Source organism: Sprattus sprattus, assembly GCF_963457725.1.
Source record: "Sprattus sprattus genome assembly, chromosome: 19".
Lineage (NCBI taxonomy): Eukaryota > Metazoa > Chordata > Actinopteri > Clupeiformes > Clupeidae > Sprattus > Sprattus sprattus.
In genome coordinates, this window is record NC_137917.1 from 10,561,208 (window position 1) to 10,584,258 (window position 23,051).

The 23,051-nt window shown below is 48.7% G+C and overlaps 1 protein-coding gene across 1 annotated transcript in view; it reads left to right on the plus strand.

Annotated features, from left to right (window-relative positions):
- The window catches only part of vps13b (vacuolar protein sorting 13 homolog B), a 338,610-nt gene that overhangs the window by 5,760 nt on the left and 309,799 nt on the right, over positions 1 to 23,051 (plus strand). The window contains 1 exon segment of the mRNA XM_080857284.1: positions 20,361 to 20,481. Within this exon segment, the coding sequence (XP_080713410.1) occupies positions 20,361 to 20,481 (121 nt within the window).

Consider the following 23,051-nt stretch of genomic DNA (forward strand, 5'->3'; position numbering starts at 1 on the left):
TCTGAAAGCTATTACCCCAGGAGAAATATTTATATTATTTTATTTGGGTTGGAATCATAAATATTTTCATATTGGAACATGGGAGCACGAAAGACAGCTCCGAAGAAGCAGGAGAGGCCGGCCTCATGGTCTGGTCTTTACCTATGCCACCCATGGTGCCGAGCCAGCACTGAGCCCAGCCTAGAGCAGCCTCCGAGAGGGGAAGGTGGTAGACCCAAGGCCACATGGCCAGGCAGAAACACATTTCTAGAGGAAGTCAATTACAGCTAATTATATAGACTGCTGCAAGAAAGATTTGTAACACATGAGTTTTGAGCCCGTCCAGAAATAATGGTAAATATCATGCCTCTGTAGAAGGCTACTGCGGGAGTGATCAGGTTTCCTGAACCCCCCCAACCCCCCCACCCCCTTGCATGGAAATTTCTGAGTTTGTTTCTCTCAAGCGCATTGCCATGCACAGCTTAAGGTCACCCAGCTCCGGTGTAAGCGCCCTCTCAAAACAAGTATTTGTTACAGATGTGCTTCAGCACAGGGTCCCTGGTCAAGGGAGGATTGTTAGGGGGGGGAAATTGCAAATGACGTTTGGACAAATTATTGGATGGAGTGCACACACCCTAACAGACGCAATTTGGAGCAACAACAGAAGTCATAACTGGAATGGAGGAATTTAAATGAGCTGCTTCTGCCCCCCCTACTCACAACCCCGTGACCCCCCCCCCCCCATACACTGCTGAGCAGGAGGCAGGGTTGCACTCTTCCTGTACAGTTACCTCAGAAGCAAAGAAGGTGTGTGTGTGAGCGTATGTGTGTGTGTGTGTGTGACCTCTGGTGATTTGTGAAATCTACTAGCTATTTATCACACTTACCGGATAAAGGTGTTTGGGATAATCGGTTTCAAAGGCTGCTATGGCACCTTAGGGGCGAGTGTGAAATCCAGCTAAGCCTTCGATGGCGGGGAGATTTTTGATGACTGATTGTATAAGATCATAAGCCGACACCACACTCACTGTGTAAATAAACGTATGTTTTATAAGTCATTGGGATTGGTGCTTATGAGTGCGTGCAGGAGCCATTTATTATAACCTCAAGTCCGAAGCACGATAATGACCTCAGCGTGAATCAGTTGTTATGATGGAAAACGTTGCCGTGGGTTTATTGTCTTTAGTCTTGATGCTGGACCCCGCGCTGCAAATTTACACAGAAACCTCACAGGAAAAGCTTGCTGGTAGCGCTCATAGGAGGTGCGTGTGGAAATGATTAATGATGTCATTAATACGGTTTGTTTTCACAAATTACAGTTAAAGGCCGAACACTTGCCTGCAAAAACATCCGCAGGCCGTTTGAAGTTCATTAAGGATCCTGTAATTTGACTGATATTCAAGAGGAGGGGAAAAAAAAACGGAGAGCTCATAATGTTACAGCCTCCCCCTGAGGGACAGGAAACTCCCTCTGATATTAGGATATTCAAATGACTTCCAGTGCCCATTAGCCAAACAACGCACTGCACTGACAATTATACTTTCCAGCAGGGTTGGAAATGGAGACTCCAAGTTGCCGTGTAAGATTACCACTCCCGCTGACAGTGTAATTGACTAAAATGAGTGTAATGAGGACTTTCTCAGCTGCTCAGAAATATGATGATGGCCCTTAAAGAAACAGAATAGAAAGCAAGAGGGTTGTCAACTCCTCAGTGCTTGTTTTACAAACTGCTGTAAGGAACACCGTTTATTTGACAGTGGGGCATCTTGGGTTACAGGAGAGCATGATGGGTTGTCTTGTTCTTCTTCCTGTCTGGGAAGCAGCTCAACATGTGTGTCTGCGTGTGCCTGTATTTTTACGGTAGAGGATATTATTTACACTAGTGGTGATTTCTGAATGGCAAATGACATTCACAAGCACGCTGTATTTATTTGGTTCTTTTTGTGGTTGCCGTGGCCACTGTGTCCATCCAGCTTCCTTCTGTTCTTTTCGTAGGGTTTCACTCCCTTGGGGGTTCTCTTCTGATTCACAATGGACTGCAGTGGGCACGAGATCCTGCGCCGAAAACTACGCTGCATGTCTCAATGAGAGTATTTACATAGACAGTGGTTTGATAGTCTCTCCCAACTGGAACCAAATATGTACACAAACCCTTTGAGGACGTCATGGAGTGTATTAGCCCGTCCGTATGATATCTGGAGTTGGTTAGTTGGACTGAAGTTCTGCACCGTGGTTCCAGCTTTGGAGGAGTGGATTAAGGAGTTTTGCAGCTTGTCAAACTCACCAATTTCCGGGCCTGCCAACAAATTACTGCCAACTGTGAAGCAAACAAACAAGTCCATTTTGTTCACGCTTTACATCATTTTTTTTTTCCATATATGATATCACTCATCTTTCAAAGGCAGTGGAGTCCTTATGTGAGGTTAAGCCTTAGAGAGAGAGATTCTAATCTTGCAAACTCTCAAAGGCTGTGTATTCTGAGACTGAATTAATATTCAGACAGTTTGGTCAGTTGACACTATAGGGGTTTTTAATAAAACCAAGGCGAAAAGAAGGAATCTGAAGGGAGGGAGGGAGACGGACAGACGGGTGCAAGCAGAACATGCAGCAGTGAAAAATAAAGAGATAGATTTGGAGTGACTGTAAACCGTCTCCTTCTAAATGGATATGCTGGTGGCATGGCTCTCCCCTACAGCTTAATTGAAGAGGTCACAACTTGCAGCTCTGATTGCAGCTTTTACAAAACACACAGGCCAGCTGTTGATGGGGGGGGGGGGGGGGGGGGGGAGGTGTGAATACTGCAGAGATGGAAAGTACAGACAGGGAAGCAAGCAGGCAGGCAGGCGGCCACAGGATCCAGCAGTCCTCCCCAGCATCCTGGCACTGCGGCTGGGTTGCCGAGCTCCTGATGTGGCCTCCCCTCTGGTTGCTGATTACTGGCTTCCCTGTCACCCGCCTTGTGGATGGGGAGAGAGGGCGGATGTGTCGCCCCGCGTTTGGTCAGGGGAAGTCCCTGTGAGACCAGGCCGTGTTGGCATCCCCTCAGAAACCTCACTAACCCCCCCCCCCCCCCCCCCTCAAGACTCCCTCTAAATTATTATTATTTTCGTTCATTTCATGGTGCTGGTAAATAAGGCAGGACCCTTTGATGAGTCATGACTTGTTTTCTACAGTGCCGTGAATCATGTTGCTTTATCAAACAGGTCAGTAATTAGTTGTGTGGATGCTGAACGCTTCAAATACATATTACAGACAGGGAGGATTTTTATTTTGAGTAAGTCTAATGGAATTATGATGTCACTCATCAAGGTATTACCATGGAGATGCTACAGATAGCCCTCTATTGTATTCATGTTGTTTTTGGTGGTTTGACCAACAGGGATCTGCTTTCTCATTGGCTAGAGCTGATTTTGCTCTTAAAATCTGGAAATGATTTCGCATGGTTTCCCAATTCGCTTTTTCACAATGCTTACAGAGTGTTACCCAGATATCTGCCAGTGATACCCCCCCAACAGGACTTTGCTGTCACCCCCTAAAACAGGAGCCTGTCTGGTACCCCCCTCTCTATTTCAGGGGCAGGGGCCATTCGCTGTTGCCCATAATCTAGGAGCCATTCTAGGGTTAGCCACTGCCTGCAGCCTACTCCCTAAGCCCCTCCTGGAGTTCACCCTGACACACAAACCTCTGACTGGTTGTCCTGAGGCTTTCTAGAAGCTTCTCTGCACTTCTGTCTGTCAAAGCAGATCGTTTACCAGAAATGAGCCCCTTTTAGGCACCCCCCCCCCCCCCCTTCCTTTTTTGCCGCTCTGAATCAGCTTACTCACTTCTTCCAGGCTACGTTCTCTAATAATTGGCCTCGTGTCAGCCCCTCAATTCAAATTTGCTGTGTAGCACCAGATAAGAGCGAGCAAGAAGAAAAAAAGAAACAAAACAAAACAAAAAAAATGGAGATTGCCTACATCCATCTGCGGGAGCAAGGAGAGGAAAATCGAGTAAAGATTCCAAACGGAAAGAGCTGAGCTAGTAAGAGAAAACAGCCGCTGGAGGTTAGCAATCAGATCGCACAAACGGGATAATCTGTATCCCGACGCTGTCCGGAAATCTGCCCTTTGATTTGCCAGCTTGCACCGAGCAAATGGCTTACAGAGATTCCTCCCTGAAATCCATGTGATCATGTGGGCCACTCGCCCCACCATTAGAGCACCGCTTCTTCTCCAGGGGCAGAGACACAGAGCTGATGCAGAGGTGCACTCTGAACACACACACACACACAAACACACACACACACACACACAAATATTGACACGGATTCACTTAAATACATGCTGAATAAATAAATGCTTTAAGCATGTGTTATAACTGTGTTGTGGTAATATGAAGGAGCTGCAAAAGCTTGCAGCATTCTTGTGGTGGATGAGTGAATACCTGAGCGCGCTGTGTGTGTGTGTGTGTGTGTGTGTGTGTGTGTGTGTGTGTGTGTGTGTGTGTGTGTGTGTGTGTGTGTGTGTGTTTGTTTGTGTCTGAGAGTGTGTCAGAGAGTGTGTGTGTGTGTGTGTGTGTGTGGCTGGCATTGTGAGGTGTTTACATTGTGACTGGCCCTGAGGTAAGGCTGTCACAGAGCCGCAGCCTCTGTTTGTTTCACCTCTGTGCCTCTCCCTGCCTCCTTCTCCTCCCTTGCCCTCCCTCACTGCACTGACTCCTTGCACAAACACACCACTGTATATTTTCACAGCCAGCCCATCAAAGAAGTAGCAGCAGGAGGAGGAGGAGGAGGAGGAGGCGGCAGTGAGGGAGGGGATGAACATAGGGAAGGTGTGATGGCCGTGTTTGTCCTAAGTTTAGTTCAGTCAGTCGGGGACGGTGGCAGTGGCAGCAAGAATCAAAACCTGTCCTTGTAGTCTCGGTGCTACCAATATGGCCGACTGCTTACTTAGAGGCCCGTTGTTTGGGAGCTTCAGGCGTTGTGAGGTGGCGATGGTGATTGGCGGTGATGTGGTGTTTGTTGACCCTAGTCGTGTGTTATAAGCAGAGGTGTCTGTAGCCCGTCATTCCTGGACCCCCTGGTCACAGCACCAGGCTTGACCGTGAGGTGAACCTTCCAATTTCAAGGACAAAAGCAACTAAATGTTTCACACACACACAGTTCGTCTCCCAGCCCCCCACTCGACAGACAGCGCTCCAAAGAGAAACACTGAGAGTCAGGGGTGTTCTCCAGTTACCACCGCACCAGTTCCACGTCGGTCTGGTCTTCTTAAAAGCTCCCACTCTGCCCTTCAACTCACAGATTGTGTCAGTCCAAGGGGCAACGGAAAGTGATTTGCTGTGGAATCCATATTGGTGGTTTCCAGAAGCATAGCTTTATGGGTTTAGCACACACTGTAGCAGACTGCTGGCGCTACTGGTAGGCCTCTGCTCTGATGGATGAGGTGCCTGCAGACCACAGCTCCCCCCCAAAACAATGTCCACCACTTGTTTTTCTCGACAATTACGCACATTGCAAATGAGACCATTGTGTCATTGTTGAAATGCAGAAAAGCGGGCGATATTTCATTTGCAGCCACCCGTAATTAGTGGAACTATTTGGTGGGATTTTTAAAAAATTATTTTGATTATTTGATTTTCTTTGCAGTCACACCACTATGAGGCCTGAGCAATGACAGAGTATGCCTAGGACTCTGTCAAGTGCATGGATAGCCAACCTCTTACTGGTCACCAGATGGTTTTTTTGTGGCCTGGCAGTGTGTACTGTCCTCTCTCCCATGTGTGAGTCTTACTTCTCCCAAGGGCCCGTAAAACAGGCGCCCTGCTAGTCTTCTGCCCTCCTGGCGGTCCTTCCCTCCCTCCCTCCCGTGTCCTCATATCCCAGGCCTCACCAGGCCTCACCGCAGTTAAGACCACAGCCTCCTGGCCTGCATACCCACCCGCCCACACCCCCCCCCCCCCCGCCTCTGGTCCGGTGCTAACAGGAATCCTCTGCGCCTGCCTCAGTGTGGCTCTGGTGGAAGTGCCGCCAGACGTCTGCCCCTAGTGACTCAGTGACTCTGAGCAATGCCCTAGAGATGTTTTAATAAGGTCTCACCAGCACCAAAAAACTGTGACCTGTTTTTTAAATTTCACCCCCAAAATTTGGAGCCTGTCTGGGGTTCCCTCAAAATCTATAGCTCCTTCGCTGTTGCCCCCCCCCCCCCCCAATCACCCTCTCGTGTCCTGCTGCAAAGATGCTTTCCCCAGCACCACCACGAGGCTTCCCCCAGACACAGGAAGTAGTGTGGAGAAGACGTAAAACCCGAAGGCTTCCAGGAGCCTGACTCAGCCGGTGATCAATGCGCCTCGAACAGACAGGACAGAGACTAATCCCCCTATAGTACCTTGGGGGCAATCCAGACAGGATGCCTCCCAATCACAGCTATTACTGCTCAACCACAGATACAGGCTACTGCTAATGTGAGGATGAAAGCTCTCCAATAATCTTGAGGCTTTCTCTTTTCCCTGTGTAATTAAATGTTTAAATGATGGCGGTTAGCCCTCTGGAGGATTAAGCTGGGTTTATTATTAGTGCTGATTGGGTGGATGGAAGCTGCACGCTCTCCGTAGATGATGTGTTGGATACAGCCATCCAAAGAGTAATAGAGTTATCTAATGATATCTGGGTCTAGATAAACATCTACAGACAGTTCAGTCTGAAGGAAATGTGCACTGCGCCCTTCTATACTTCAAGCACTGGAGAAAGACTTTTTTTTTTTAATAAGGGATTTTAGAAATACTCTAAAAGTGTTTGGTAAACTGTTTCAGCAGCACATGATAAAAAGTCACAGTGTGTTTTAACTACTGTCAGGAGTAGAGGGGCTTTCCTGTGTGTGTGTGTGTGTGTGTGTGTGTGTGTGTGTGTGTGTGTGTGTGTGTGTGTGTGTGTGTGTGTGTGTGTGTGTGTGTGTGTGTGTGTGTGTGTGTGTGTGTGTGTGTGTGTGTGTGTGTGTGTGTGTGTGTGTGTGTGTGTGTGTGTGTGTTTGTGTGTGTATGTGAGAGATGTGTGTTTTCTAAACTCTGTTTCATGTGTAACGTGGTAACTGTGGTCCTTTCTTTCTCCCCCTTTTTTCTCCCCCCTGTGAGGGTGCCCTTGAAGGCTGCCGGAGTGGCTCTGGGTTGCCGTGCACGTGGGTGGTCTGGCGTTCGTTTAGGTTGGTGTACTCCATTAAGCAGACCCTCACCCCGCTGACCTGCCGCATAATTCCACCTTTATAGTCAGAATGCCGAGACCAAAGTCATATGTAGCAGTTTTTCCGAGCAGCTTTTTTTTTTTTTTTTTTTGTTTCTTCCCTCTGTCAAACAGCCCTGATGGGATGTGACTGTTGCTGCTCACGGCACCACCCAGCATCGTTCACAAGTGTGCGGTTTTCTCCGGGCCGATCGGTAGTTTACTCCGCGATCAGCATAGCTCTTCGGTGGCCGCGGTGCAGGGGGTTTATCCTAACGTCTATTTACACCCAAGTGGTCAGAGGCTGGAAAACACTGATTATTTGAACACTAACTGTGAACAGAGGTGGAAGGATTTACCTTCGTCAGGACGTGGCTCTCCTGCTCAGGCTTATTTGTTCGGCCAGGGCTGTTTTGGTGTGTTGTTGAAATAGAAATGAGCTCCACTTGCTGGAGGGCGCACTGAAGCGAGATGTGTTTGCTTTTATCTGGCCCAAGACCAGAGCTCTGTGATGTGTGGCTAAGAAAGGAAGAATGTAGTTGGAATAATTGCTTGACATGTCACTCTTCTTGGTTAGGAGGTGGGGGTAGCGTGGTGTAGTGGGCGGGGTGAGGGAAAGAAGAAAAAGCGACTGAATGAGAGAGAGAGAGAGATAAAGAAAGAGAGAGAGAGAGAGAGGGAGAGAGGGAAGAAAAAAGGATTTCTAAAGCATATGGTTAGCTGGAAAGATAATAAACATTGTAGGCTCGGAGAAGTGTATCGCCTGCTTGAGATTTACCACATTGCTTCTTCAAGTGACCAGCGTGATAAGAACGTACATGTGTTATAATTATGTTGTAATTGCTTAAATCTTTCGCTAAACTTTTAGACGCTTATAATTTCCAGCTGACAGTGAGTTGGGTGTTCTCAAGCAAGCTCCAGGCTTCTCCTTATGTGAGGCCAACTGCTGCCCCCCCCAAACATCTCTGCCTTAACACTGGATATGATTCATCCAGGGGTTATTAAATACACGGCAGCAGTCATGTCCACCACCCGTAGTGAAGGCGGAAGGGGCTACTTTACTATAGAGGTGGAGGGTGGATGTTTGTGTGGTAGCTGAAGAGATGTTGGTCAAGGAGGATCCATCAGGTGTTTGGCCCAGTGTTAGGGTTTGCTGATGCTTCATCAGTGTTTACTTACTAAGAGATTTGTTTTTGAAGGTATATGTGCTTTAAATTGGCAGCGCACATGCTCACTGTTTTTGCCCTTTTTTGCAATGCCATCAATGCAGTTAAGGGGTTAAAGGTCATTTTTGTTTTCTTGCACTTTTAATTTGACACATTTCTCTTTCCAAACTCTGAGTCACTTGGAGAGGTTCTGATAATGAGCCCTCCGTTTTGAAACGTCTGGTTGACAACAGTGTTGTGTACGACCATGAGAGTGCAACAACATTTCGCTCATGCTGCTTTTCCACTTGAGAGAGGCTCACTCCACTCAAGAGTCCAGGAGTGCATACACTCCACAGAACACCTCCTACTGTAAACCTTATGTCATACGATAGCCCCCACACGTGGTTAGCCCTAGTCAGGTAATTGCTTGCGTCTGATCCAGGTACGTCCTCTTTGTTTACAGTCGCTTGTGTAACTACAGGACAGTTGCTGTGGAACTCACGGAATCTCCGGCAAAACAGCAGCTGCACCTCACATGTGCAATTAAGCTGTCAAAATAGCTGCAGCCTCTGCCGCTGCGCATGGCCCATGCCGCGGCTCATATCTGCGCCTGTCTCTCACAGCGCTGGACGAGCGTGCACAAAAAAGACGAGGGGGTTGTGAGTTGTTTTTTTGGGGGGGGGCACCAGCACATCTCACACGCAAGTGCTGAGGAAAGATGACATCTGTCAGTCATCAGTGGCTTCTGTACTTCAGTTTGTACATGAGTAAGAATGAGTAAGGAGACCTCAGGTTGACTGATGAGTTCAGTGCTGGTGAAGAAACAAACTGCTCGTAGCAAGATAAAAGTAGAAAAGATTAGGTTGGTTTGGACTGTTTGGATGTAAATGTTGACATGATGGAAAGAGGACGTAAGCACCTGGTCTATACTGCAAACTCAGACTGGATATGTGCATTAAACGTCATGTCTAACCACCGATATGTTTCAGCAATGCTGTGAATGTGTCCTTGAGTGTTTCAGAGAACACATTGCAGACGCCTTAAAGCGCACACAGATGCGTCAGGCTTACTTCCCGCTCAGGAACGCTAAACGCTAGCGTATTAGAAATTAATGAGTGGTTCCCATTAAAGGCTGTGGTTTTGGATACGATTTTTAAATTTTCCCCCCTGTCCTCTGATTGTGTGAGTGTGTGTGAGTGTGCGTGTGTGTCTGTGCGCGTGTGTGTGTGCGTGTGTGTGTGTGTGCGTGTGTGTGTGAGAGACTGACTGGCAGGCAGACAGACAGACAGTGTGGATTGCTTTATTGTAACACATTGCAGTTATTAGCAGGAGGGGGGATGGAGGCCGTGCCAGGCCAGTCAGAATGCTTCACATGTTTGGGCTGAGGCTGCGGTTAGCTGATGGAGACATCTGAAGAGCTGGAACCACTCTGATCTAAATCAGGACCTCTCTCTCTCTTTCTCTTTCTCTCTCTCTCCCTCTCTCTCTCTCTTTCTCTTACTCTCTCTCTTTCTTGCTCTTCCTTCCTTTCTCTCTCTGTCATTCTTTTACTCATCATGCACTCACTCTCTCTTCCTGTGTCTCTCCTGTTATTTCCGTCTCTCTCTCTCACTGGCCCCCTTTTCTTACAATGTTTGCATGTATCCTTCCGTCGAGATATTTCCTCTCTCAATTTCTCTCCATCTTTTCATCCCTCCCTTTTTGAGGATGTGCTTACTCGCTCCCTCAGTTTCTGTCATAAACCTCTCTGCCACTGTCTAGTCTGTATGTGATGACTAACAAGGAAACGCTTAATCCACTGAGCTATTGTGTTATGCTACGCTGTGATGTTATTTTCATCCATTTTCCCACTTCCTTAGAATGAAATATAATTTGTATCCCCCTGTATTTTATGTTTCACTTTTCTCTTCAGAGACTTGGAGGTGTGTTAACTGGCCCTGTGTCTGGCAGTTCCTTCACTGAGGTAGAGCGTGCCCTGTTGTTTGAAGCAGGAGTCCTTAGAAAGCTTTCCTCTGTTTAGTTTCTAGTGTAGGCGCAAAACAGTGAACTCATTTAGCAAAGAGAGATTTTCTGCATGAATACCTTGAATATCAGATTTATCCTCCCAAGCCCGATTTATAGCGCATTATTCACATTTTAACGGCTCTAGCAGCTACTGTACCGTAAACACAAGAGAGCCTTCTTGTGGTTTTGAACTCCAGACCGAATGTGGAAAAAAAAGACCTAATGTTGTTTTGCTCTTTTTTTTGGAGGGGGCTGCTTTTAATTGTTTTGCAAGCCCGCGTTTGATCCTCCGAGAGTCACGTAATAAACAGCCGCAAGAAAGGATCTTAACGAGACGGGAAGATGAGGACGATGAGCAGACGCTCTGCTCGTTAAACGCATCCTAGTCTCACCAGCTCAGGAGGGTTCAGGAAAAGTGCTCTGCTCTGTGGGACCATGCCATGGCCTCTCTGGCTGCCCCAGTGGGCCACCTGAGTGCCCTATGCTCGAAAAAACGTGTGTGATGAAGCTGCAACCAATTAGCCCTCCGCGGGTCAGCCTGTCTCAGAAAAGGGGCTTTTGTTGTCCTAGTTCAGAGGCTCCGTCTAAAAAGGCCCTGAACATTTTAGAGCAGTTTCGAGCCCCAGCTTATGGCCTGCTTGCCGGCCTGCCGGTGCACAACCTGGCTCCCTGTTTGTTTTTGCTGTTATTCTGGGCTTCTTCGAGGCAGATATTAAACATACCAAGGTTGACTTGGGCAAGGCAAAGGCTGTCTTGGCAGTGCGGGTTGCCTATGACATCACCACTGCCGTAGCGGTGCCTTCCGAGGCTCTCAGCGTGGAAATAGTTTAGTAATTATGCAGCGTTTTGGCACCGGCTGCTTGTCCCTTTTATGAACGTGTTTTTATTTCTGGCTCCTGAAACAGGCACATGCTTGGAAAATGAACCAACTGCTTTCATTGTAACATTATGCAGGGCTAAAATGTGCTTAGTAACACATTTGGTATCGCAAAGCTCATAAACAACTCTGGTTTTAGAATGATAACAGAGGAAGCTGCAGGCTTGCACACTTTGTTGTGGCTGTTTGTGTGCGAGGGCTGTTTTGAGATGTCTGTCTTCAAAAATGAGAAGCCTGGTATAAAACAACAAACAGAAACTCCTCAGGCAAACCCCAGCTGTATGGATGTTTAGTAGATTTTTTGAATGTGAGTGATGTTTGAAATTCAGGGTGCCTTGTTTATCTGAGCCGTTAACACAAACATGCTCAGCATTCGCTGAGTGCTTAGTTATGCTGCGGTGTGTGGTTTTTATAAAAGCAATTAGGCTTGGAGCGTATTTTTATAGAAGCCTTATAATTGTGTGCTATAATTGTATTTTAAATTGGCTCGATCGTTGTGCATCTTTCATGTTTCTGTCTCAAACCAAACCAAGTCAGTATTGGTAAATTACTTATCTGGGTTGAGGGGGTTGAATTTTCCTTTAACGCGAAAGTTCTATTTAGTATGACTGCTGTCTGTTAAGCAGCCTCATGGCAAACCCAGTGAACCTCAGTGACTGCTGTGAGAATCTCGTCTCAGGCTGACCACTTTGTGGCATCATGTTGAATTGCAGTTGAAATTGAAGTGTCACTTTCTCCACCGACAGTAAACCAACGTGGACTAAACGTCCTTGTGTTGTTCTGAACGCTGTCGACATTGCACTCCAGGATTCAACGACTGTGATTACTTGTCGATTCCCGACGTGAGTCTTCACTTGATCAAGGTAGTGTGTGGCGTAGCCTCCCCTCTGAAGCAGCCATTCAGAGCATCGAGAGCTTATAAAGGAGTCATGTCGTAGTTTGTGAGTGACCACATAACGCATTAAAATGCAGCCATGTCGTTGCATTTGAATAACCACACAGGGCTTGTTCTGTGAGTGCAGACGTTTTGAGCGCCAGTGGTTGCATGCACACTGCATACCTTCTCCGTTTATTTCAGCATAACTGTTGTTTTTTTCTAATCCTTTTCTATAGGATCCAGAAACATTGGTTCCAAAATAGAAAAGAACTGTTGGATCCCTTACTCGTGTCTTAGTCATCTAGAGGCGAAACGAGTGTAACGAATAATGGTGCCGTTTCCCAAATTTATAACACTGTGCAGCTCAGTGTTATTTCTCAGAACGGCCATTTTTCATCCACCCAACACCAGTGGTTGCCTCGGCGCTGCCACTATCCCAGGCCTCTCGCGAACAAAATACATTTCTATGTAACGAGCTCCTTTTCATTGAGCTGATTAATCAGCCGACCCCCGAGGCTAATAGTCCGGCGCACTCACCGGAGTCGGATTCGGCCTTTTAATCCCCAGCAATTCGCCACGGATTCCCCAGCTGCATTTCTGTGATAGTGGAGTCAGCTCTTTCACGGTCGGTGTGAAAAACCTCCTGCCCTGAGATCTACCAGGAGTGGCGGCCATGTTTTCTTACATTTTTTTCTCTTCAGTTAAAGCTTCAGATTGAAGAAGTGGGAGTGAGGAGTCAGTAGGGCCTTTAATCACAGCCCCATGGCTTTCTGTGCACCGGTTACAGATTCATTAAAAATACATTATGGACCCATTCTTCATGTGCATCTGACATGCCCTCTCTAAGGTGTGAGTGGGTGGTGATTTGAGGCAGTTGTGCTTCTTACTGTTTATGTCTTTCTCTCTGTTTCTCACACACACACACACACACACACACACACACACACACACACACACACACACACACACACACACACACACACACACACACACACACACACACACACACACACACACACACACACACACACACACACACACACACACACACACACACACACACACACACACACACACACACACACACACACACACACTCTCTCTCTCTGTCACACATACCTGGTTTGTCATTTGATTATTTTTTTAACCCCTCCACATTTTCTCTACGCCCTGTAGTTCTTTTGGTATCACACTATATCTATCACTCCATCTATCTCTATCTCTGTTCCCATCTCTCTTTCTCTCTCTCTCTCTGTCTTTCTCTCATTCTCTCTCTCTCTCTCTCTCACTTTTCTCTCTGTGCCAGCTGGAATCCATTCCATCATATGGGTGTCATCCCTCTTAGAGAAACAATGTGCTGGTTGATTACTGTGTATGGTGCAGCAGCGGGTTGAGTGTTGATATGAGAGAGATGAGGAGGAGGGATGACCCGGGGCAGCCTGAGCCAGATTCCTCACCCCTCTCCAGCAGGTCACATTGCACCCACGCACCCCCAGAACACCCCCCAGAACTCGCCCTCAGAACACTCCAAGCCCTGTGACGATCAGGGAATGCAGACAGTGCAGTTCTAGTAGGTCTGGAACTTGACAGAATTAGTTCTTGGTTCTCCCCTTCCACAACTGGGTCTGACTCAATCACCACAACCGTCCTTGTCCCAGGCCTCTATTACCCCTTTTCCACCAAAGCTGGTTCTGGGCTGGTTCTGGGCTGGTTCCGGGCTGGTTCTGGGCTCTTTGGTTTTCCACCGAAAAATAACTGGCTCCGGTTCCAAAAAACAGGTTCTAACTCAGCACCAACTTTTAGGTGGGCCAGAAACAAGAACCGGTGACGTCGGGGTTCGTCCCTACGTTATGGGCGGAGCTACCCCAACAGAAACAGAAATTTCCGCCGCCATTTTTTCCCCACCGTCAACTGAGTGAAAACGGTTAAAACGTAAATGAAAAATCCAAGGACAACAGACCAATTAACAAATTAAATATAATAAAGAAAGCTTTCATTCGTCAAAATGTTTTGGTTTGTCTGCCTAGTATACATTAACTCTTTCAATCGGACTTGTTTTTTGTGTATGTTATCACACTTAAAATTAGCTGTTGACCTAGCAAGTTTGTGTAGCAGGTAGCACTAGCTGCCTTGAGGTACTGCTACAGTTGTTATGCTAGTCAACCATCATGAGCTGCATTGCCTGTTCGTTTGATCTACGTGAGGAAATATAGAAAACCCGTAGTTGTATCATTAACTGACCCCGTAATGTAGTGCTGATTTTGTATTGTTTGTACTGAAGAAGACGTGCCACTTGAAAACATAAACAAAATTGCTCTTGACCAAGCAAGTTCATGTAGCAGGTTGCTAGCTAGCTGCCGTGAGGTATTGCTACACTTATGGCAACTAGTAAGCATATCAGTAGTAGCTAGTCAACTCCCGTCATTAATTGCATTGTCAGTCGTTTGATCTACGTGGGGAAATATAGAAAACCCATTGCCAAGTAAACAGAACATTAACTTAAGCTTGTATGGTACTGCATGGTATTAAAAAATGAAACATAATAGAAGTTTTATCGACATTTGTTTGCCTTCTCCCTGGAAGAAAACCACTCGTGAATAACTAGTAACATGTCAAAACATTCGAAAATTTTCAGTTAGGACAACGGAGGCATATGACGTGATTTTAAGACGTAGCTAGCCCTACTCTGGCTCTCAGTCGGTGGAAAAGCAAGCCAGGTTCCAAGATAAGAACCAGCACCGAACCGCATAAGCACCAGCCCAGAACCAGCCCAGAGCCAGCTTTGGTGGAAAAGGGGTATATGTGTTCTGCTTGGGTTATGGTCCCGGTCCACCTCCCCTGGAAGCTCCATAGCCCAGAACAGTTGCCCCTGCTGGGGGCTACACTGTGGCCTGTGTGGCTGTGTTCTGATGGAGGGGTGGGATGAGGTCGGAGGTGCTGGTGTGTGTGTGTGTGTGTGTGTGTGTGTGTGTGTGTGTGTGTGTGTGTGTGTGTGTGTGTGTGTGTGTGTGTGTCAGTAGGTCTTAGTCAGACCTAGCGGGGGAGTCTGATAGAGATAAGAGTGAGTCGGGTTCCCTCAGTTTGTTTTTCCACACCAGCGGCGTTCGTCGTCGTACACTCAACCGTGACCCCCCTCCCACCCCTACACTCCTCATGGGGGTGTGTCTTGGGGTGTGTGCGTGGGTGTGTGTGTGTGTGTGTGTGTGTGTGTGTGTGTGGGTGTGTGGGTGGCTGTATGTATGTGTTGGAGGGGTGTGGATGTCATTCTGAGTTCACTAGGTGAAAAAAAAACAACAACCGACCAGGACATTTAACACCAGGAGTTAACAATCGCCAAACAAGGCAAAACCCAAATTGATCCAGTGTAGAGAGAGTTCACAGAAGCATGTATCTCAGTCACTGCCTATTGATTTGATTCATGCTATTGATGTCAGCCATGGTGCCCAAATTAAGCTCAGTCATGATTCATTCAGGGTTATCAATAGATATCTGGCCCACTCACATGTTCTTTGAGTTAGTCTGACAACACCTTGTTGTACTCAGAGCCAATCCGCGGTCATGATAAACAGCATTATCTTTGCCCCAGTAAAGTGTCCAGGCCACGTGCCAAGCCTGTCTACGCTCATTAGTTTCGCCCCTCTGAAAACAAACCCACTCTATTATTTTTGTCTGCCGTAACGTCATCCCCTCTGCATAGATTTGCTTGTTATGGTGACGTCAGTTCAAGCGCTGTGTATCTCTTCTAATCAGAGAACTATTTTTTGCCACTATTATTTGGAGGGGGGGGGGGGGGGGGGGAGGCAGCAGGGTAGCAGGTCGGGGTATCAAGCAGTGTGCTTTCTATCACTGTGTTTACACAGCGTGCCTCCCTTAGCCTCTGTGTTTGGAGAGGGAGGGGGCGTGGTAAGTGTGTGTGTGTGTGTGTTTGGGGGGGGGTGGGGGTCACACGTCAGGGTTTACCCTCCAGACAAGGCCGACATGCTGCCTATCAGTGAGCCAGACGTCTGTGTGTGTGTGTGTGTTGGGGGGTTGGGGGCAGGGGGCAGGGGTGCCGCACACCTCACCTTCCTGTGCCCCCTAACCCCTCCATGGGTGCCCACTTACCCCCTGAGTAGGGGGTCTCCCCTCTGCTGTCACTCACTAGTCTCGCTCTGATAGAGGACAGGGTTCTGAGAGACCAGACAGGGGTAGAGAGAGAGATGGAGAGAGAGATGGAGAGAGAGAGGGAGAGAGAGGGGTCAGGGCCACTTCATTTCTCTACTTCTGTCTCCCTCTGCCCGTTCTCATCTCACCCTATTCTCTTCCTCTCACTGTTCCCCTGTCTGTCTCTCTGTTGGAGGGTTCTTGTTTGTTTACCACTCTAATTAGCATTATTCTGTCTGACTCTCTCTTCTTCACCTCTCTCTCTTTCTCTCTCTGCCATCATCTCTGGGTAACAGCTGAGGTCTGGGGTTCTATCCCTCCCTCTCTGTGCTTCCCTGCCCTGTGTCGTGCCTCTGCCCAGATCACTTTACCCCCCCAGCAGCTGAGAGCTGAGAATGCCTGCATCTGTCCCAAGGCTTTCCCCCAGAAATGCAGTCACCCCCCAACACTCATACACACACACACACCCACACACATTGTACCCCCCACCCCACCGTGAAACACAGCAAACAAATCGGACACTCCTCCATTCCTCCTGTGTCCAAGACCTCCCCAGTCTGGAGCTAGAACAGCACCCAGCAGCCTTGCCGAACCCACGGGGTCTGGAACTGGTAGTCTGGATGGACACACGTGAAGATGTGTTGATATGCATGATTGATGAGAGTTTTGCAAGCGAGAGGGAAAAACAATGCCACACTAACACCGCTTCCAAGAAATGTTACTCTGTATACAAACCCTGGGCTCTTTCAACAAGAACCAATCAAATCCCTCTGCCATTCCCTCACCCCAGATCAAGCCCCTCCATCAGAAGAAGAAGCCTCGAAGGGAAAATTAGGTGTTAGCAATCAGCAATAATCTATTTCTTATTATTTCCCCGCGCTCATAATTTGGCCCTGATGACTCTATTTATTATTCCCCGGCTGTGTGTTTACGGAGGCGATGGAAAACGCCACGTGGGGCCCCCCGGGCATCCAGGGCTTGACTGTGGCGGAGCGTAAATATTTTGCCTCGGTGCTTTGTTGCCTGTTTTGGCGTAGGCCTGTTTACGTTAACACGCCGGGGTAGAACTGCATCTTCAAGAGGAAAGCACCTCCTCCAATTATGCAAGGCACGTTTAAAATGTAATCTTCATCAGCCGCAAGCAGAGAGCTCATTACTGTACTATGTCAATCTGAGTCGAGAAAGAGAGGGAAAGCGTGAGAAAACAAGGGAAAGAAAGAGATAGAGAGGGAGATGGAGATATAGATACACACAGAGGAAGAGACGGGGAAACTGAGAGAGAGAGAGAAGCAGGGTGATCAGCCAGAGACACCAAACCAACATCAAAGAGCTAGTGGTGAGGAAGGCCTGTGCCTGGGCCAAAAAGTAGCACTTGAACACACTGCAAAGACTCAAGCCAAGGGTCAACCAGCACATGCTTTCTGTGCCTACATGAGAGGAAATAACTCTCCATACCAGCAGGTGGCGGTAGTCTGTATTTGTCGTTTGAAAAAGGGAAACCTGAAAATACCTAGGACTGTGGATATAGCTTACAATCCGTAATCAAAGCATAATTTGCTTACCATACAGCATGTTGGCTCTTGCCTGTTCAGTTCCATGTGTTGAAGGAACGTATCATTTCAATCACAGAGAGGTAAAACACTAACCAATCAGAGTGATCTCTCTCACTGATGGGCCCCGCCCCTGATTAAACACGCTCAGTTGGTCTACAAGCCAGCTGGAACACATGGCAGAAGCTAGGGCCACAGGCGATCGCAAAGGCCAACCGATGATTTGGTGTGTCACAGGCTATAGATGAAGAAGCATTGGGGTATAGAGCGACTAAAGGCCGATTTGTGGTCAGAGGCGTAAGCGCAAGCGCAAGCGCAATAGGCCCTGCAAGCGCAAGAGGCCCTTTAAGCCCCTTGTGCGACCCTTGCGCGACCCTTGCGCGACTTTTCACGTCTTGCATGCGTCGGGCAATTATTCTAGACTTGTGCCATTTTACGCAAGCCTATTGTTCTGCCAGTGAATTGCTTGGCAACACCCCCAACGCAACGCATGCTCCTTAACTGAGTATATCTCGGCCTTAAATGCAATTCATTTTGTCAACCTAATTGTTGGCATTCACCCAGAGTGAGTGTGACTTCCAGCTCGACATCTGACCATCTGATCTCCTATCACCTCTAAGCACACATCAGGCCAACCCTGTAGTGCCTGACAGCAAATCTGTGCTGCCCCTGGACACCAATCAGGCCCATTCTGTGTTCATTGTTACCTGGAAGCAGCACAGGACAGGGTAGGCATCCATACTATAAGTATTAGTGCTCCCTGGGAATCAAACCTGTGACCTTTGTATTGTTCACTCCTTGCTCCGTCAGGAACACACTCTGACCATCAGACACCACTGTAGACCTGCAGTGGCTTTTCAGATCTTCATTAGGATCTGGGAATTTTATGGCACCCAAAGAGCGGGGGGAGGGAGGGTGGGTGAGGGGATGTTGACGCTGCCAGATAAGGCGAAATGATTTAAGTGTTTCCATGACTTCTCACTCAAGGTTCTGACCGGATTTTCTGCTTAAAACAGTTTGTCATTATTCTGACCTTTGCCCCCATTGGCCATGCCTCCATGCCAACGCGAGCGAGGCGTAATGGTCACTTTTATTGCCCTAATGGGCTGTTTGTGAGTGGGCCAATGTGGTCTGACCCTGGATCTGGCCGTTACCATTTACACTGCACTCAGCGCCTGTGTCCTTATCCTTAACAGGGCCTGGAAACACAGCTGTAAACAGATTACTTGCTAAATGAGTAAGCCATGTTCTGATGTCCCTGGATTAGTGTGGATGGAGTGTGTGTGTGTGCTTGTGGGTATGAGTGTGTGCGTCTTTGAGTGTATTTGTGTGTGCGTGCTTGTGTGTATGTGTGTGTGTGTGTGCACGTGTGTGTACATGTGTGTGAGTGTGTGTACATGTATGTACGTGTTTCTGCGTGTGTGTGCATGCTGATCCAATCAAAGCTGAGGACCCCCAACCCACCACCACCTCCCTCCCCCTTCTCCTTGCCCAAACCCAATCCAGTAGACTGTGGGCACTGGGTTTCCTCACAGCTCTAATTGTTTTTGTTGCACCTCATCTTGTGGCCTGTTGAGCTCTTTTATGGAGGGGCACTCGCGTAGGCCAGCCAATAAATAACTGCGGTCCGCCCTCCGTGTGTTTACTCTAGGGGCTCTTCTCCTGTGAGGGGGGTGAAGTAAGGGGGGGGGGTGGGGGCAGATTCCCTCCCCATTCCTACCTCTGGCATTCCCACATTCCTGTGCATGAGTGAGTGCCGTTGACATGGGAGAGGGGCATGAAGAGAGAGAGATGGAGGGAAAGATGGAGAAAGAGAGATAGGGAGGGAGGTATAGAGAACGAGTAAGTGATGAGGAGTGATTGAAAGGGTGAGAGAGTAAGAGAAAGATAGAAACATAGAGACTGACAGAGATGGAGAAAGGGATGGAGAGAGAGAGAGATGGGGAGTATGAGGGTGTGAGTTAGGGAGACAGACGGACAGAGAGAGAGAGGAAGCAACAGAAAGAGAGAGAGAAAGAGAGAGTGTTAGAGAGAGGGTCCTGTGCTGTTTTCCATCCTTGAGTTGGGGTTTATTTGTGCAGCCCAGGAGGTGGTTGTAAAAGCACAGAGAACTCCCTCAGCGGTGCGTGACCTCGACCTTCCTCCTCTCTGTCGGGTCTCTCTCCTCGTTTCATCTCAAACCCCCCATCCTCCTCTCCTCCACTCTTCTGTCCTCTGCCTCCTACTCCCGCACAGTGCAACGTGGAGATGCTTCAGATTTTTGTTGGCTGTTGGCTGTGATTTAACAGAGGAGAGGCTAATTGTAGAGAGTGAGAACTCCCCACCCCCCACCCGCCTTGTCCAATTATGTGAAGCACGTTTAAAATGTGCTCCTCAACACCCACAAGTAGTGGTATCATTACATTATTATATCAGTCGGAGAAATAGCAGGGGGAAAGAGGAGGAGGAGGAGCAGGAGGAGGACCATCACTCCACAGCCTTTCTCCCCTCCACCTCCAACAACATCTGTCCTCATCTTTTCATCCTTTCTTCTGTCTTCTCCTCTAATCGCCACCTTCTCCCCCCTGTCTTGTGTTGCTCTCTGCAGGATGAGCACGAGAGCTGTGGCTCCAGCTCCACCAGTCGCAGCGCCTCCGACAGCTCCAAGTCTCTGGCCAAACCACGCCGGGTGCAGCAGGCCGCCCCCACCGACCCAGACCTTCCCCCAGGTGAGTGATTGGACCCCTGCCGCCCCCCCTAACCCCATGGCCCCTACGACACCACTACCTCCCCACATGACACCAACAGGGTCTAGGCTGAGGTGTTTGGAAGGGGGGTGGGGTGGGAGGGTGATATATCAGCGGGTGGCGTGTCTTATCAGCAAGGCCACTTGATCGCATGTCTCCTCCCTGGACAAGGATTCCTCTCTTCTCTCCTCTTTTTCCTCTGTTTCTTTCCTTTTCCTCTTTCCTCTCCTGTCTTCCCCTATCCTCCTCTGCTCCCCCTCTTCTTTCCTCCTCTCCGTTCCTTTCCTCCTCTCCCTCATCTCCTGTTCTCTACACTCTCTTCTTGAGTAGAACAGTACAAACATATTGCATCTGCACTGCAGTTCATGAGGCCCTGTACAGCATTGGGTTGAAATGTTCTGCTGTTCCCAACGCTCCGTGCTCACTTTCGCACCTCTTCGTCCTTGTTGAGAGCTAGCTTGGCTTTGCTCCAGTCACAGTGTGTGTGGCGATAAGCTCTGTTTGTCTGAGTGGCAGGATAACAATGTGTGTGTGTGTGTGTGTGTGTGTGTGTGTGTGTGTGTGTGTGTGTGTGTGTGTGTGTGTGTGTGTGTGTGTGTGTGACTGTGAGTGTGTGTGTGTGTTTGTTCCAGGGCTTCTCAGAAGGACCCCACACTCGCCTCTGTCCCTCTTTGCTCCTGATTTATAGTGCGTTTATGTTTGAACGGAGCCTAGGCCGTGCTCTTAACACCACAGAGTGTCCAAGCCGCAGCCGCTGCTGTTCCACTGCTATGTCACTCATGCGGGCCACAAGCACGCCCCTGCCGCACTGACCTATAAGAGACCCAAAAATGGGCTGTGTATGTGAGGGGACACCGCGCTCCAATGTCAGACAATCTCTTGACCTTTTCGCGCGGTTGTAAAAATCACCTCTTTGCGGGCACTGTGTACAATGTTCTTGTTTTTGTACCTGTGAAGGTGAGAGAAAGGGGGAGGGGAGGGAGGTGGTTTTTGAGGGTCGGGGTGGGGGTGGGGGGTAGATAAAGAGTAGAAGGCCTGGCCAGAGAAGAGATAGCAAGAGGCAAACTGGAAGAAAAAGAGGAACCGCAGAAAGAGGAAGAAAGAGCAGGATAGCAAACAACCTGGAGGTGTTTCCTCAACTGTCGTGTGCCTCACTGGGGGCTCAGTGATGGCGGGGGGCCCCCTCCTCCCCCCAGATGAACCCTGGGGCTCGTGCCCAGGGGGGATCCGCTTCCTCGGCTGCGGGGGAGATAACATCAGCCCCCCAGCTGTTAAAGCAGGGGACTCCTTCCCTGCCCCCCAGCCCCTCCAGGCCTCGACTGCTCCTGCCTGCTTCGTCTCAGGCCAAGCCGAGTTGGGCTGCACCGGCCTGGCCTTTGTATGCGGTCTGTTTCTCCGTCACCCAGGGTCACCTCTGCTCTGCTGCTCGGCTGTCAGGCTGACCCTGCTAGAGCTCAGGCCCCCCGCTAATCCAGTCTCCCCCCCCGTCCCTCCTAACGCACTGGCTAACACAAACAAAAGCATGCAAGCCATTGAAGCGGCCAACAGCCCAAACGCCCTTTTGGGATCTTTCGTTTGTGCTTCCCTACCCTCCCTTTCGTCTCCCTTCCCTCAGCAGGCAGCCAAAGACTGACAGACAGAAGTCCCTCCCTTTTTCTGATTTATGGCTCTGTTTTCCCTCTCTCTCCTCTTTGTTGTAGTCTCTCTCAGACCCTTTTGACTGGAGAGGACAGAGACAAGAGAGACGTCTTCAGCAGTGGGGACACTTTTTTGGCCGAGTCCATAGGGCCCCCTGACTGTGATGATGTTGTTTTGTGTCTCATGTCTGATGTCTCGTCACCCTCCCACGCAGGCGGGGCTCAGATGCAGTTTGAAAGCACCGACTCTCCTCTCACGTCAGCGGCGTGCCCACACCCCCCTCACCACAGCCACAGCACATCCTCACGTCATTAACACACACACACACACACACACACACACACACACACAAACACACACACAAACACACACTGACATAGACCCATACACACACACACACACACACACACACACACACACACACACACACACACACACACACACACACACACACACACACACACACACACACACACACACACACACACACACACACACACACACACTGACATAGACCCATACACACACACACACGCACACTGACATAGACCCATACATATACACTGACACAAACACACACACATGCGCACATACTCTTTCTCTCTCTCTCAAATTTGAAACTTACTCACAAGAGAGACACGGATGGGATTTAGGTATATATATATTTTTTTAGATGCACAGAGCTCCTTCTCTGACCAGAGGCTTCCTGAGAGCCTCTGAAGTGGCCGTCAGCTTGTGGTCAGTGCCACGCATCTGCAGTCTGCTGGAACGTGTCTTACTGCTTTTAGTGTTCTGGGTAATTCTCTTGTAACTCTCCCTCCCTCCCTCCCTCTCCCGCTTGCTCTCTCTCTCTCTCTCTCTCTCTCTTCTCTGTCTGTCCGTCTGTCTTTCTCTCTCACACACGTTCTCTCTAT